The following is a 15,608-nucleotide window of genomic DNA, read 5'->3' on the forward strand; positions in this document are numbered from 1 at the left end:
GGAAAAATTGCAAATGCATACTTTATAGCTTTAACATTTTGTGCATGTATTCCCTATTTTAAAAAATCCTGAAATGAGACCAGCAGGTGGTCTAATGGTTACATCGATGGACTCCCACATAGTCAACTGTGGTTCAAGTCCCAGACCCGGTGGCTTAAAACTCATATAAGGCGTACGTGTGTGTGTATGCCCAAAATGTTGAGAGGAGAATGGAAGAGAAGGAACTGCAGCATGACCATCCCTCTGAGAGATGATTTCTTGCTTTCTGTCTCTCTGACAAGTGCATGTGCCCTATAGCAAAAATCTCTGAACTGGGACAGGGCTCCTTCATTAGAGAGCAGGTTTAGCATGCAAACCCCCCCCCCCCACAGGTGTAGACTCTCAATAAGGCATAAAAAAGTGATATAAAACGTTTTTCTCTGAGTACATCTTAAGAATATGGGGATGGAATAATCTGATAGAAAGTACAAGAGGCCAAATATTCCTTCCCAAATGTTTTAACAGAGGCTAACTTTGTCCTTCATGGGCTTCCGACAGGCTAGTCACCAATAAATGTTGTTTCTTGCCCACCTAGGAGCCCGGCCTGCCCCTGATCTCTGCTTTGAGAAAGTGAATGTGGCAGGAGACACCTTTGGAAACTGTGGGAAGGACATGAATGGTGAACACAGGAAGTGCAACATGAGGTGATGACCACAGGGTGGAGCCCATGGATGAGGAGGGACAAGGCAATTCCTGCTCTTCCTCCTCATTCCTGTCCAGCTCGGCAGCATGGCTGCCCCAGAGCTTAGCTTTCAAGTTGAAGTCAGTCTATTCTTGGCAGTTGTTTGACAATGTACCATTCAGCCTGAGGAAGTCAGAGGGAGGGTGTGGGTGGCAATGCTTCCTAGAAAGTTGATCTCTTCACAGTTGGGCAGGGAATTGATCCCCTTGGGTCATTTAAGCAGGTTGTTCATTATGCTCTCATCTGAATAACCCCTCATTTACTCACTCACTCACTCACTCCAACCAGGCATCTACCCATCCATCCACCCCTCACTCATCCATCCATTGACTCACCCACTCATCTACCTACCATTATCCTCCCATATACCCATGCATGCATTCATCCACTATCTGTGAGTTGACCATGTGCAAGATACTGTGCCAAGTGTGTGGAACTTTTACTTGTGGAGATGTGGAGAGACCACCCAGCCTAACTTAGCGGGTCAGGGTTATTTTCCAAAGAAAGTTATGCTTGCGTTGAGTTCTCAAGCAGTTAACTAGGTGAACAGAGTAAAAGTGATGCTGGTACACAGGAGAGTGCCCTAGATAGAGATGGGTAAAGAAAAGCTGGCAGCTGGAAGAACCGATGACAGTTTGATATAGTCAGGAGTCTAATATTGGGGTGAAATGGAGAGGGGGCCATGAGAAATGAGCAGGCATCAGAGCACAGAAAGCCTTGAATGCATGGCTAGGGAAGCTTGGACTCTGGCTTGAGAGTGGGGAGGAAATTGGATTTCTATGGGACAAGATCAGAGGCAGGAAAGTCAACTTCCTGCAGTGCAGGTAAAAGAGGATGGAAACATAAATTAGGTTAGATATATAGAAGGGATTGACAGGAACTGAAAATTGCTTGATCCAGGAGAGAGAGAGAGAGAGGGGGGGGGAGTCTGCGATGACCCCACGCTTCTACTGGAGTGTGGGAGACAGTGGTGTTGGAGCACAGGGGACGGATCACTCCGGTCAGGCAGTTGTCCATAAAGTAGGGACACTCCGGCCTAGTGCTGCTCATGTGCCAGGAGCTCATTCCTTTCATTGGTCTAGATTTGCACGAGTCTTTCCCTGGTGGGTCCTTAGTGCCCACTGGCTGCCCCAGAACTTTGCCCACCCCACCACGCCTACTGTCTGGGTTGACTGAAGCCCTGAGTGCCTCACCTCTTGCCCTGCCTGATCCCATCTTCTTCCTCCCTGTCTGGGTCCCAGAGATGCCAAGTGTGGGAAGATCCAGTGTCAGAGCTCCGAGGCCCGGCCCCTGGAGTCCAATGCGGTGTCCATCGACACCACCATCATCATGAATGGGAGACAGATCCGATGCCGGGGCACCCATGTCTACCGAGGTCCTGAGGAGGAGGGTGACATGCTGGATCCAGGCTTGGTGATGACTGGGACCAAGTGTGGCTACAACCATGTGAGTCCTCCCTTCAGCCTCCCTGAGGAGCCCGGCTGCAGAGAAAAGTGATTGACAAGTGTGAGCTCTGGAGGAAGGTGTCTAGGCTCAAATTCCAGCTTCTCACCCAGTCTCTGAGCCTCAGTGGCTTCCATGATAAAACATGTATGGTGATAGTAAGCCCCACCCTGTAGAACTGTTAAGAGAATGAAATGAGATAGTACCTTGGAAGCAATGGGCTCCCCGGGGTGGTGTGGAGGTTAAGGTGCTGGATCCCAAATGGCTCACTGCGTAGTTTAAGTTTCAGACCTAGTGGCTTGAAAACCACTCTGGGTGCATGTGAATGCATGCCTCAAATCCTGAGAGGAGGATGGAGGAGAAGGGATTGCAGCGTGGTCATTCCCCCTCGGAGGTGCTTTCTCTCTACTTTCCCTCTCTTTCTAGTTCTCTCTCTGGTGAGCACTTGTGCCCCATAGCAAATTAAAGAAAAAAAAAAAAAAAAGAAAATGCACTGAAGTGGGCCAGTATTGTCACCTTCTCCTCACCATTGATTACCATGTGAATTATAATGCCAACCCTCTCATAGAGGTGACCATGATGGTGACTGACGCTTTAACCACCATCTGCGCGACCAGCAGTTGGTGTAATGGCTATGTTGCTGGACTTCCATGAAGTTGACCTCAGTTTGAGTCCTGGACCCAGTGGTTTAAACTCACAGCAGGCACATGTGCTTACGTGCCCAAGATCCTGAGAGGAGAATGGAAGAGATGGGATTGTGGCATGGCTATCCCTCCAGGGGGTGATTTCTTGCTTTCTGTCTCTCTGTCTCTCTCTGTCTCGTGCACATGCCCTATAGCAAAAACCTTTCCAAAAAAGAAAAAAAAAATCTGAGGCTCTTGGTACAGTGCCCAGCATGGAGTAGGCTGCTGTCACTATCATTATTTTTAGATATAATATTAAAACTATTACATATCAGTATATAATTAAGTAATGAGCATATGATCAGCATGATATATATTAACATATCACTGTATAATGTAACAACATGTATTTAATATTATATTTTGGGTCCCCGTCTGTCCTAAGTACAAAACTCCTCATTCCCAGCCAGTGTTCCTTCCAGTGGACTAATGGTCTTATGTCCTCCTCACTACAGATTTGCTTTGAGGGGCAGTGCAGGAACACCTCCTTCTTTGAAACTGAAGGCTGCGGGAAAAAGTGCAATGGTCACGGGGTACGTGCCCAGGTTCTGGGGGTTATGTGTGCCTGGGCCCTGGAGCGTGCATGTGCCCCGGTCCTGGGGTATGCATGACTGTGTCCTGGGGAGTTTGTATGCCTGGGTGCTGGTGGGTACATGTGCCTAGGTCCTGGGAGATACGCATGCCTGGGGCCCGTGGGGTACACATGACTGGGTTTGGGTTGCTCTTCTCTGGTGTCACAGAGGCAGGCCCCGGGGAGGGCCACAGCTCTCTGAGGTGTTGATGCCACTACCCTTCCCTTGTTCTAGGTCTGCAACAACAACCAGAACTGCCACTGCTGGCGGGGCTGGGCCCCACCTTTCTGCAACACACCTGGTCAAGGGGGCAGCATTGACAGCGGGCCTATGCCCCCCGAGGGTGAGTACCCCACTTGCTCAGGGCCTCTGACTGCCTTTGTGAGGGGGTGAGTGCTGCAAGGGCAGGTAGCGTATTGCAGAGTATCCACAGTGAGTCAGCTTCATTATCCCGATTTCGTAGATGAGGGATCTAAGAGAGACCAAATGGCGGGTCAGTCTGGGAGGCATGACGGTAGTGTGCTGCTCTGGAGGCTAGATTCACATGGAAGAGTGGAGATTTGGCCCTCAGGCTGACTTGTACATACCGGTGCACACACATGCCTGTGATCCTGGCTGGCTGGGAAGGCTGGGGGAGGATCCTGGCATAAGACTGTTGATGGCATCTGCTTTTTCTCTCTGTCTCTCACTCTCATGAAAGAAATAAACTTTTTATTAAAGAAAGTTGGGACCAGCAGAGGGTGTAATGGTTATGTTGCTGGACTCCCACGGAGTCAACTGTGGTTTGAGTCTCGGACCTGGCAGCTTAAAACTTATGCTGGGCACATGTGCATGTGTCTCCAAGATCCCAGGAGGAGACTGGAGGAGAAGGGATTATGGTGTGGCCATCCCCCTTGAGGGGTGATTTATCACTTTCTGTCTCTCTGTCTCTCCAGTGAGTGCACACGCCCTGTAGCAAAAAATAAATAAATAAATAAAGCCAACTGTGAGAGCAAAGGAGGTCAGCGGCCGGGGGAGGGACTCAGCTCAGTCTCTTTTGCTGTCCTTTCTGCTGATGAGGGTGAACCTGCCTAGTAGATTAGAGATTAAGAGAGAATGTGGGTCAGTGACTATTCCCATCCTTTTTTGAAAGGTGAGTTGGTGACTGGTCCTTTTTGGGCACTTATAAATAATTATGAACCTGGGGCACATTATGGTGGTTTAGAATTCTCTGGGTGAACAAAAGGCTAAAATGGGAAACCAGGCCCAGCTGCACTAGTTACACACTGCTGAGACACTGTGTTCTGAGGCTGGAACCACCTGGGAGACCCAAGTTCAATTCCTAGCCCAACCCAAAGGCAGGCATGATGGTATGTGCCTATAATTCCAATGACTTGGGAGGCTGAGGCAGGGGGTTCGTGATATGGAGAGATCTTGTCTTTAAAGATAAAAAATAAAATAAAGAACCAGGCACTCAGGTAAGTTTTTATGGATTTTTTTTTTTTTTTTTTTTTTAGTGGAAATCCCATAGGTTAGAAATCTTTTTGTCTTTAAATTAAATTTCTAGGCACAGTATCTATTTCCCTAAACTTAGGTACCACCCATTTACAGGAATCTCTGTGTACATCTTTATTCTTAGGCTGTCTGAATTATATATGGCTAAGTTTCAGTATTTAATAATATATTGGATCTGAAAGAAATGTTGAAAAATATACATTGGATATAAGCCTCAAAGTTTTATTAGGTCTCCTGGTGTGAACTGGCATATGATATAATTTTCAAGAATAGTGTAACGGGGGTATGTTCAATTGACGAGACGCAAGTCCAGCAGTATATTATAACATCGTCATTTTACCTCAGATTCTGGTTTCGTACACACTTCCGCCTTTGGTAATTTACATAAACATGCATAGTCTATGAATTATGCATAAGCCTTATTTTAAATGCAGAGCTTTCAACTCTCTCCATTCTCTTCTCGGGATCATGGGCACGCACGCACACGCGCCCGGCGTGAGTTTTAAGCCACCGGATCCGGGACGCGAACCGCGGTCGACTACATGGGAGTCCAGCGACATAGCCATTACGCTAACTGCTGGTTCTCCCCCAAACTTTTTTTTTTAAACAGTAGCAAAGTACTTTAAAAAAAATCTTGGGAGGAAAAAAACGATAATGTATAAAACATAAAAGTCACCTTTCACTGGTTTAAATATATATTTTATACATTTAAATGTAAATTCGTGAGAACATTGAGGCAGTTTTGATGAAATCAAATGTGAAACTGTGGGTTACAGGTGAGAGCTTGAGGCTTAAGCTGGTCAATATTTTATGTTGGTTGCTTTATGACCAGGAAAATCATGATTCAGGCTGAAAAGTAGTGACAAATTACAGTAGCACTTGAACTCCTTGTCTCAAAAAAGACTGTTCAATGAACAGAAGTGGCTATAGGATGTTTATAAGGACTGCACGAAGCAAGTTGACCTTGATCTTTAAATTAATATTAGTGATTTTTCCAGTAGAGCATAATGTATGATTTTACTGCCATTACTAAGTTAAAATTATATCTGAAGAAGAATCAGGAATATGTGGCTTGGAATCTGCCACTTCTAAATCTCTCCCTTGGGTTCCCTTTCTGGAAGGTGCCGGTGCCGTGGTAGCCGGAGTGTTGGCAGCCATCTGTGTGCTGGTGATCCTGGGGCTGATGTACTACTGCTATAAACAGGACAGGCTGGGCCGACTCAAGCCTTCGGCTCTCCCCTCCAAGTTGAGGCAACAGTTCAGGTATGACAGGCTCCCACAGAGGATGGAGGGTCCACTTGTACATCACAGAGCTTTCCAAGAGCAGTACTTTCTGAAGGAGTTTGTTGTGGTAGATCTAATTCAGGGAAAATTCAGTAAGTACATTCAAGGTACATGCTACCGTCTCCCTTGCTGCCGTGCTCTGTGACCGTGGCAGACATTACTAGACGATCTTACTCTAAGTACTCTTTGCTGAACCTGGCCATCACTGCAGAGTCCTTCTCTGTAGAGTGCTCCCAACCAGTTCAAGTTGGATAAGAAATAAAACCTATTTGCCAGGCCCGATGGTGGTGCGATGCTTAAGGCACTGGATCTCATATGGCCAACTTTGTGTTTCAAGTCCTGAAACTGGGGGCTTGAAAAACACTCTGGGTGTATGTGCTTGTGTGCCCAGAATCCTGTGAGGTGAATGGAGAAGAGATTATGGTGTGGCCATCCCTCCCGGGGGGTGATTTCATACCTTCCTCTCTTTCTGTTTTCCTCTGGTGAATATGCACACATTCTATAAACTTAAAACAAGAACAAAAACAAACCAATTTGCCATTAAAAAAAAAATCTAATTGATTTGTTCTCCATTTCAAAGAGTGGGAAATTGACAAAACAGAGAAGAAATGGTTAGTCCAAGTCCATCAGAAGGATGGGTGGCTATTCATCAACTCAAGAAAAAGACTACCTTTTTTTTCCGTCTTTTAAGTGATTCATTCTTTTGGATGTTGAAGATTCTCCATTACAAAGAGTGGGAAACTGACAAAACAGAAGAAATGGTTAGTCCAAGTCCATCAGAAGGATGGGTGGCTATTCATCAACTCAAGAAAAAGACTACCTTTTTTTTCCGTCTTTTAAGTGATTCATTCTTTTGGATGTTGAAGATATAGTTTCTGAGTCCCTTACTAAATTACATGTGTTCTGCAGGGAATTTTTAAATCGTTCAGAATCTATATCTGATAGGGACTGGTTAGTGGTTATTTTCTTCTTAGGGGAAAAGGTCTTAAGAGGATGAAGAGAAGGTGCTAAGGAAACTCTGTATAAAGTTGTATAAAGCCAACTCCTTTTCCTTGGGAGTTCTCCACACATGTCTCCTTACTTAAGAAGATAAAGTTCAAAAGAATAAATCCTATTTCCTCCAGAACAGACTTGAGGCCGACTTAGCTGCTTGGTGGCTGTGCTTGGGTCAAAGGGACTGGGTCACTGACCCGTAATGGATATTCCTTCTTTCTTATTTCTAGTTGTCCGTTCAGGGTGTCTCAGAACAGTGGAACTGGCCATGCCAACCCAACTTTCAAGTTGCAGACGCCCCAGGGCAAGCGAAAGGTAAGGGCTTTACCCCAGTGCGCCTCACTACTTCCCCTCTATCCCTCAGAACCATGCTGGGTTTTCCTAAGGGCCTCTGTAGGCTTGTGGTTTCAGTAATAAAAGCCATCTTACCAGCTTGAGAAACAAGTCTAGTCCAGATGTCCCCTAATGACTTTAAGGGCACCCGACGGTAGGCGCCTCTGTAGTTTTAACCAGTCAGCTCCTCTTAGTCTCTGGTCATCTCAAGAGACACACCAGGACAGCCCTGAGTTTTTCAGTTAGGATTCCTGTGTCTCAGGCATTTTTTTCTTGTGTATGCAGGTGACCAACACCCCTGAAACCCTACGGAAGCCATCCCAGCCTCCTCCCCGGCCCCCTCCTGACTATCTGCACAGCAGGTCCTCACCTGTGCCTTTGCCAGCACACCTGAGCAGGACTGCTAAGAGCTCCCCTGGGCCTGGGTCTCAAATAGAGAGAAAGGAGTCATCCAGGAGGCCTCCCCCAAGCCGGCCTGTGCCCCCGGCACCAAATTCCATCCCTTCCCAGGTAAGTGGACTCTCAGTGGCTCTGGCCAGGAGCCTCGCTTCTCAGGCCCCCTGCAGTGGGTAATATCTGAGACTGGGAAGATGAAACTTGTTCGGTTGTGAGCTGACCACCTGTTCCGCATCCTGGTGAACATGGGTGTTCATGGAGAGTTAGTGCTACCGGCATGGGAAAACACACTCCCAGCAGCCCCCAGACCACAGGGCCTTTCTTCCCTAGTTGGCCTATTGCGTGACAAACCACTGCCTGCCTCCCACCCGAAATTAACTGCTTTCAGTTCCCCATGCTCTCTTCCCCTCCCGGTCTTTGAAAATGCTGTTTGTTCTGCGTAGTACTTTCTTCTGCCCTTTGCATCAGTTCTTCTTCATCCTCAGTCTGCTCTTGGATGCTATTGACTGTCAGAAAGTCATGATGTATTTGTCTATTTTTCTTTCCTGGAGAGGTTTTTGCTATAGGGTGTGTGCGCTTGCCAGAAAGACAGAGAGAGAGAGAGAGAGAGAGAAAGCGAGAAATCACCCCCCAGAGGGGATGGCCATGCTGCAATCCCTTCTCCATTCTCCTCTCAGGATCTTGGGCACGCATGCACACGTGCCTGGTGTGAGTTTAAGCCACTGGGTCTGGGATTCGAACCACACTTGACTACATGGAGTCCAGCGACATGGCCATTACACCAGCTGCTGGTCCCCATATTTGTCTATTTTTCAATGCAAAAATGTGTCGTGACTTTTCTGATGACTCAGTACTTTTTCCAAAAAAGCCTTTTCTGGCCCCTCATGTCTGAGTCTGGTGCCCCTGTATTCTTCTTATCATAGTTTTTAGCCCACGGAATTGTACCTGTTGGTATTCCTCCAGATAGAAATTCTTTCTGAGAGAGGTCTGAAAGGCACGACAAGGGGCAGAGCCCTCCTCCCCCATAGCAGCTTGTTTGTGAGGAGTCTGCTGTGGCAGCTCCAACCACACCTTCTGGCAGAAGTTCCCTGGTGCAGACACGGTATTTCTGCGGTGCCTGGGCATGGTGCCTTCTGGACCTGGCCTGTGTGTTTTGAGAAATGACTTTCAAGTGAGACTGCTTCCCCTAGCATGTCCAGGAGGGCCCTTGGGGCTCGGGCTGTCCCTGATCCCAAGTACTGTGGGGTTGGCTGCAGGCTGTGGAGGGTTCCTGGGGGAGGGATGGTGTCAGTTTGACAGAGCTCACAGCATCAGTTCTTGGTTTCTGAAGTGAGGCTGCTGCTCCCTCATTCTCTTGCATGGGCTGAGGTGGGGTGGAAGGATCCACGCAGAAAGGGAGGAAGGATTGATGAGAATTATGAGTAAGGAGGGAAACGGGGAGAACCAAAAGGAGGGAAGAGGAGAGGGAGAACATCCTCCTTTGCTAGGGTTCCTAACAGAACACCTGGGCTGGGTGGCTCACACTCTTCCTCCCATTATAGAGGCTGGAAGCCCGAGACCCGGGTGCTGGTGGGCTTGGTTTCTCCTGAGCCCCCTTGGTTTGCAGACGGCCGCCTCACCACTGTGTCCTGTGCACACGCTTCCCTGCTCTCTCTCTTGTGCGTCCAAATTCCCTCTTCTTGTAAAAGCCCCAGGTTAAATCACGGCTCCCCTAGTGGCCTCATTGTAACTTCATCAGCCTTTTAAGGTCCTTATCTCTAAATATGGTCACATTCTGAGGTACTAGGGGGTAGATTCAACATATTTTTTGGGGGGAGAAGTGGGGAGGTTGCATAATTCACTTATAACAGAGAGGAGGAAGCATAACAAAGAGAAAGTGAGAACAAGGGAGAAAGTAGCCGTGGAAAGACAAGCGTGAAGGGAGTACAGGGGTCCTGGGAGGGAGGAGGAGTGTGTAGGGAGCGGTGCCATTGTTCAGAGGACACAGGCAAGCCTGGCCTGTCACCAAGGCTCTGACACTGGGTGAGGGGGTGTCAGGACAGCAGGAAGCCAGCAGGGTAGCAGTCAGGGTGGCTCCTTCTGCCCCCACCCTTCTCGCTGGTAGGGCTGCTGGCTAGAGTCCTGAGCCCAAGGGGCCACCCGGCCACTGCACATGTCACAGCAACACACAGGTCTCAAGCACAGCTTCTCTGGCCCCTGGTGCCCAGACGGGGATTTCTCTGAGGTCAGGAGTGGCAGGCAGCTGCAGGGATATGATCAGGCCAGACACTGCCCTCTTCAAAGCCATTCCAAGACCCAAGCTATCGCCACCCTGCCAAGATTGCTTGCCAAGGTTGCTGAATCTCGCAGGATCGCACAATGTGTGAGTAGAGGAGCCAGACCATGAATACAGGTCTCACTCAGGGTGAGACACCTCACTGCCCTGGGAGTACCTGCACTCTCAGCTCCACCGTCCGCTGGCTGGGTGATGCAGAGCACCCTGGAGAGAGAGTGTGTGAAACTTCCTAACCTCTTCTGCCCTTTCCACAAGTGCCTCTGAGCTTCTCCACTGAGCCGGGTGGTGGTGAGCAAAGTGATTGCAGCTCTGCCTCCCTGCGCTCCCACTCAGCTGGAGGATACATGTGGTTTGGACAGTGACAAGTGCCTGCAGAAAGGGTGCTCAGAAACACCAGGTCTAGCAGATCCAGCAACCTTCCCGAAGGAGGTGACATTTGAGCTGAGACATGTAGGAGGCACGGGAGTTAATCAGGCTATGAGGAGCAGGTGGAAAAAGAGCTTTCCTGGTCCAGGGATCCACTAGCAGGGAGGCTCTGTAATGAGAGAAAACCCCACAAGTTGAAGGGATTTAAAGGTCTTGTGCCTGGGGTCCAAGGAGCTTTGAGATGAAGCCAGAGAGCTACGTAGGCTGTACATGCCTGGGCCACATGGGCCTCAGTCAAGATTGGTCTGCATCCAAGGGGAAGGGGACAGTGGAGAAGGGGCATGGTGACATGCTGAAGTTTGCCATTTAGCAGGTCCTATATTTGGGTTTTCTTTAGGCAAGGGGGAAGGACTATGAGGCACGGGCTCTTAGATGCCTCTGGGGCTGCCAATCTTGTCATTTTTGACCTGAGGATTCCATGAATGTGCTCACTCTATGGTAATACCTCTCGCTGTGTATTCATCATCTGTGAACCTTTTTGTATGTATTCATCATCTGTGTACCTTTTTATGTGTATATTACACTTCAATTAATGGATTGTCCAGGAAGTTATGACACCTTTTCGCTCAGAAAAAAATAGAAAAATACATAATGACTGCCCCAACAACGTAATAAAAAAAAATTTCAGCAATGAAAGGATCCCTCTAGAGGCAAATGGACAGCCTAGTAGGAAGGTTTCGGTGCTGTGAGACGAAGTGATAATCGCTTGGAGCAGAGGGCAGCAGTGACAATATCACGAAGCCGATGAGGAATGTGAAAAAGACACACGTAGGACTTGAGGATCCATGGGAAACGGGCTGGCAGGGAATGCATGCCCCAGTGCCACCTGACTGATGAGATGCCTCCCCTCGAGAAAGGGAGCCGTGAGCCATAGTGGTTCAGGGACTGTTTCTGCTTGGGGAAAACAGAGCTGGGTAAGGCCCCAGTAGAGCCAAGCTGTCCTATCAGATGGAGCTGGCCTGCCCTGGGAGGCCCAGTGCTGACATGCTGGTAAAGCTCTTGCCCAGATAACAAACCCCTACAGGCTTAGAGGCTTTTTTTTTTTTTTAGAGGTTTTTGCTATAGTGAGCGTGCACTTGCCAGAAAGACAGAGAGATAGAAAGCAAGAAATGACCCCCTGGGGGGGATGGCCACACCCCAATCCCTTCTCCTCCATTATCCTCTCGGTATCTTGGGCATGCACACACATCGGGTCTGGGAGTTTAAGCCATCAAGTCTGGGACTCAAACCGTGGTCAACTACATGGGAGTCCAGCGACATAGCCATTATGCCAATTGCTGGTTCCTCTGGAGGCCCGTTTTGCACAGCAAGTGGCGGAAGGAGCAAGGCGTTTCCCAACCGCAAACTGACATCTGCACCCACCTGTTGTTTCCCCCAGGTTTCTATCCTGGCTTCCAGCGCCACTTAATTTGACAGTTGGCCTGGGGTGGGGAGGGTGGGGTATGACGTTACTCTTTGGGGAAAGCATAGAGCTGAAGGATGTGGCTTTCTGGTCACAAACTTTGCTGCTCTTTTGTCCTCTGAGCTTTAGTCTCTGCTCTGTTTCTTGATACCGAGAAGCTTCTTGCAGAAAATCTCCATTCTCTGAGTTGATCCTGCTGTCTGCCTGCCTGCCTTCTGCACATGTGCGCGCTTGTGACCGACCTCTTTAGAAGGGGAACCAGTCAAGGCAGCAGACCCTCCACCTGCAGAATCCACTTCTCTTTTGAAACCACCCGCATGGGCACCTGTGGCTTTGCCTCCGGAAAATGTTATTTTCAGGCCCACTCACAGTAGCACACGCTGGATTCTACTGCTTGGCAGGCTAGGCCACATGAGATGCCCGAGTTCAAGTCCCAGCTCATCATAAAAGCTGGGTGTGATGGCACATAGGAGGATTGTGACACAGCAAGACCCTGTCTGAAGTAACACACACACACACACACACACACACCTAAAGAAGAAGCATTCTGAGCTGCAGCAGAAATACATATTTATTTTTTAAACATTTGACTAGCACATTTATTCAGCTACTATGTATTGACTGTTTATGGTACACTGGGCACTGCTGGGCAGCTTGAGATGCTTCAGTGAACCACACAGGCAAGGACTCCTGCCCCAATTCCATTGTACCGAGGGACAGAGAGACAGAATAAAAAAAATTAAGTCAGTACATTAATAAATTATATATATATTGCAACAGAATAAACAATATGGAAAGAAAAAAAAGCAGATGAAGATAAAAAGCTCAGGGAATGCCAAGTGCCAAGGTGAAGGGTACTGTCTTTTTTTTTTTTTTTTTTTTTTGCTAGAGTGCAAAAAATGTGCTTTCCGCAGAGAGGCAGAGAGAAAGCACAAAAGCACGCCCTGTGGCGCATGGTCACGCTGCAATCCCTTCTCCTCCATCTCTCCCTTCCTTTGGGATTTTGGGTACACACTCATGCCCCAGCATGTTTCTCCAGCGGCCAGGACCAGGACTCACTGCGCGGCTGGCCCGGCAGTGCACATGTTGTTCCATATGTGTTCAAGAAGTAGAATGTTCACTTGGACTCCCCACTCACACTCGTCCCCATGTAACCTCTGTCACTGGTTTGGATCGGATCCTTCCTGACCTTTTTCTGCTCATTTATGTTTACATGAGATAGGGGTTGTGGTTACTTACTTTACACAAAATTCCTTTCTTACCCAGCATAACAACCCCTGAACACCTCTTCACTTCATCCCACCTCACATTTAAGCCAATCAGAGAAATTTCACATTTTAAGTGGCATATCATATATCATTGTATAATTTTAGTTATTTCTCCATGGGTGGAAACGTTGTTGTTCACATTTTCTTTGTGGTCATAAATGGTGCTGCAAGGAACCTCCTTGTGATTTCATTTTCGTGCACCTTTGCAAATAGCTTACTAACATGGGCACAGAGAATGATCTTTTCTAATTTTAGTAGATACTGCCGACTTGCTCTCCAAAGAGGCTTTATCCTGAGCATGTAAACACATTATATGCACACATACACACTATTTTTCATTATTCATTCATTTATTTATATTTTAGAGAGATTTTTGCTATAGGGCACGTGCATTTGCCAGAGAGACAAACCAAGAAATCACCCCCCAGGGGGTGGCCACATTGCAGTCCCTTCTTCTTCAGTCTCCTCTTGGGATTTGGGGCATGAACACTCACACGCCAGCACAAGTGTTAAGCTGCGGGTTCGGGACTCAACCACGGTCAACTATGTGGGAGTCCAGCGACATAACCATTATGCCATCTGCCGGTCTCCACAATTTCTTTTTAAATGGGACCACACAGTCTATATGTAAGAATTATATTAGCGTTTAGACATGGAATGTAGGTTTTTAATTACTCTTAGAATTTTTATGGAATAAAATGAGAAGTTTCTTTTTAAATTAATACGGTAATTGTCCATATTTATGGGGTGCAATGCAATGTTTTTATACATTTGTAGAGTAAGTAATGATCAGGTTATGATAATTATCTATCACTTTAAACATTTGTCATTGCTTTGTTGTGAGAACATTCAAAATCCTCTCTTCTAGCTATTTGAAATATAATTATAAGATACAGCAACAAAATCATTAAACACTGAGAGAGGGCCAACCAGTGGCTACTGGTTAGGGTGACTGGATCCCACATAGCCTACTGCCTGATCTGAGGGCCCGGTGGCTTGAAAAACACACAAATGACTGTGCACGCACGCCCAAAATTCTGAGAAGAGAATGGAGGAGACGGCATTGTGGCATGGCCATCCTGCCAGGGATTTCTCTCTCTCTCTCTCTCTCTCTCTCTCCCGTGTGTGCACACAGTGGCTTTTTTTTTTTTTTTCTTCAGGTTTTTGTCACAGGGTATGTACACTTGCTAAAGAGAGACAATAGGAGGGAGTGTGAGAAATCCCCCACACAATCCCTTCTCCTTTATTCTCCTCCTGGGATTTTGGGCATACCTGCACATGTGCCTGGTATTATTTTCAAGCTGCCAGTCCAGGATTTGAACTGCAGTTGTCCATGTGGGAGTCCAGTGCCTTAACTACCACACCACCTGCTGGCCCTCTAGGGTGAGTTTTTGAAAATGGTAAACAAAATTGATCAATATCTGGCTTGGACCTCTTAGCTATCAGGCATATTTTCTTTCAAATGAGCTCTCTGGCCTTTGAGTGAGGCTTATTGCTTTCTCTCCAGGATTTCTCCAGGCCTCGGCCACCCCAGAAAGCACTCCCGGCAAACCCAGTACCAGGCCGCCGCATTCTGCCCAGGCCAGGTGGGGTTTCCTCGCTGTGGCCTCCTCCTGCTGCCTCTCAGCCGCCCCGACCTCTGGCAACAACTGCTCCAAAGGTGAGTCCATGGGGAGGCTGCAGGGGGACAAGTGCGTGGTGACAAAATAAACCAGTTCATCCTTCTGGTTGTCAGGGCTGAGCTTGCAGAACAAAAGCCGAAAGCCAAAGACTAAAGTTTAGGGTTTCTTGCTGCCTGCTTAAAGATCCCTCAAATTAGAGATACGGTGTTTTGGCTTCATGGGAAAGGTTGTACTTAGGACCTGAGCTGTGGTGGCTGCAGACCAGGTGAGCAGCCAGGAGCAGGTTCTTCTCTTGAGTCTCAGTTTCCTTAGGCAGAGACAAGCAGCAGTAACCAGCCTCATGAGACTAGTGAGAAGAGGATGGCAGTTACTTTATGTAGGTCTGCACACAAATGGCCCCTCTTATTACTTCTTCCCTGCAGCTGGCAGTCTCAAATCGCCTATTCCAGGGGGTAGGTAGCAAAGAGGTGAGATGAGGAAGTCTTTGACAGCCCTACATTCCCATGAGGCATTGGGATAGAGGGGAAATGAGGGGGAAGGGGAGACCTATCAGCTTGAGGCTGGGGCATCTGCCTCCATTATCGCTGGGCTGGACGAGCAGACACGTTGAAATCCTGTATCCCTTCCACGCAGTCAAACACAGGGTGACTCCCCATTGATCCCGCTGGTCAGCATCCAATAAATGTCCTTGTTCCT

At 47.8% G+C, this 15,608-nt stretch overlaps 1 protein-coding gene across 3 annotated transcripts in view; it reads left to right on the forward strand.

Annotated features, from left to right (window-relative positions):
- The window catches only part of ADAM19 (ADAM metallopeptidase domain 19), a 116,504-nt gene that overhangs the window by 97,106 nt on the left and 3,790 nt on the right, over positions 1-15,608 (forward strand). For all 3 annotated transcript variants that reach the window (XM_014582772.2, XM_027766934.1, XM_027766935.1), the window contains 8 exons: positions 575-683; positions 1,963-2,167; positions 3,303-3,380; positions 3,654-3,762; positions 6,035-6,176; positions 7,421-7,505; positions 7,809-8,033; positions 14,798-14,950. In XM_014582772.2, coding sequence (XP_014438258.2) covers positions 575-683; positions 1,963-2,167; positions 3,303-3,380; positions 3,654-3,762; positions 6,035-6,176; positions 7,421-7,505; positions 7,809-8,033; positions 14,798-14,950 — 1,106 coding nt within the window. The remainder of the gene's footprint in view (positions 1-574; positions 684-1,962; positions 2,168-3,302; positions 3,381-3,653; positions 3,763-6,034; positions 6,177-7,420; positions 7,506-7,808; positions 8,034-14,797; positions 14,951-15,608) is intronic.

This window comes from Tupaia chinensis, unplaced genomic scaffold, assembly GCF_000334495.1.
Source record: "Tupaia chinensis unplaced genomic scaffold, TupChi_1.0 Scaffold143796_1, whole genome shotgun sequence".
Taxonomy (NCBI): Eukaryota; Metazoa; Chordata; class Mammalia; order Scandentia; family Tupaiidae; genus Tupaia; species Tupaia belangeri.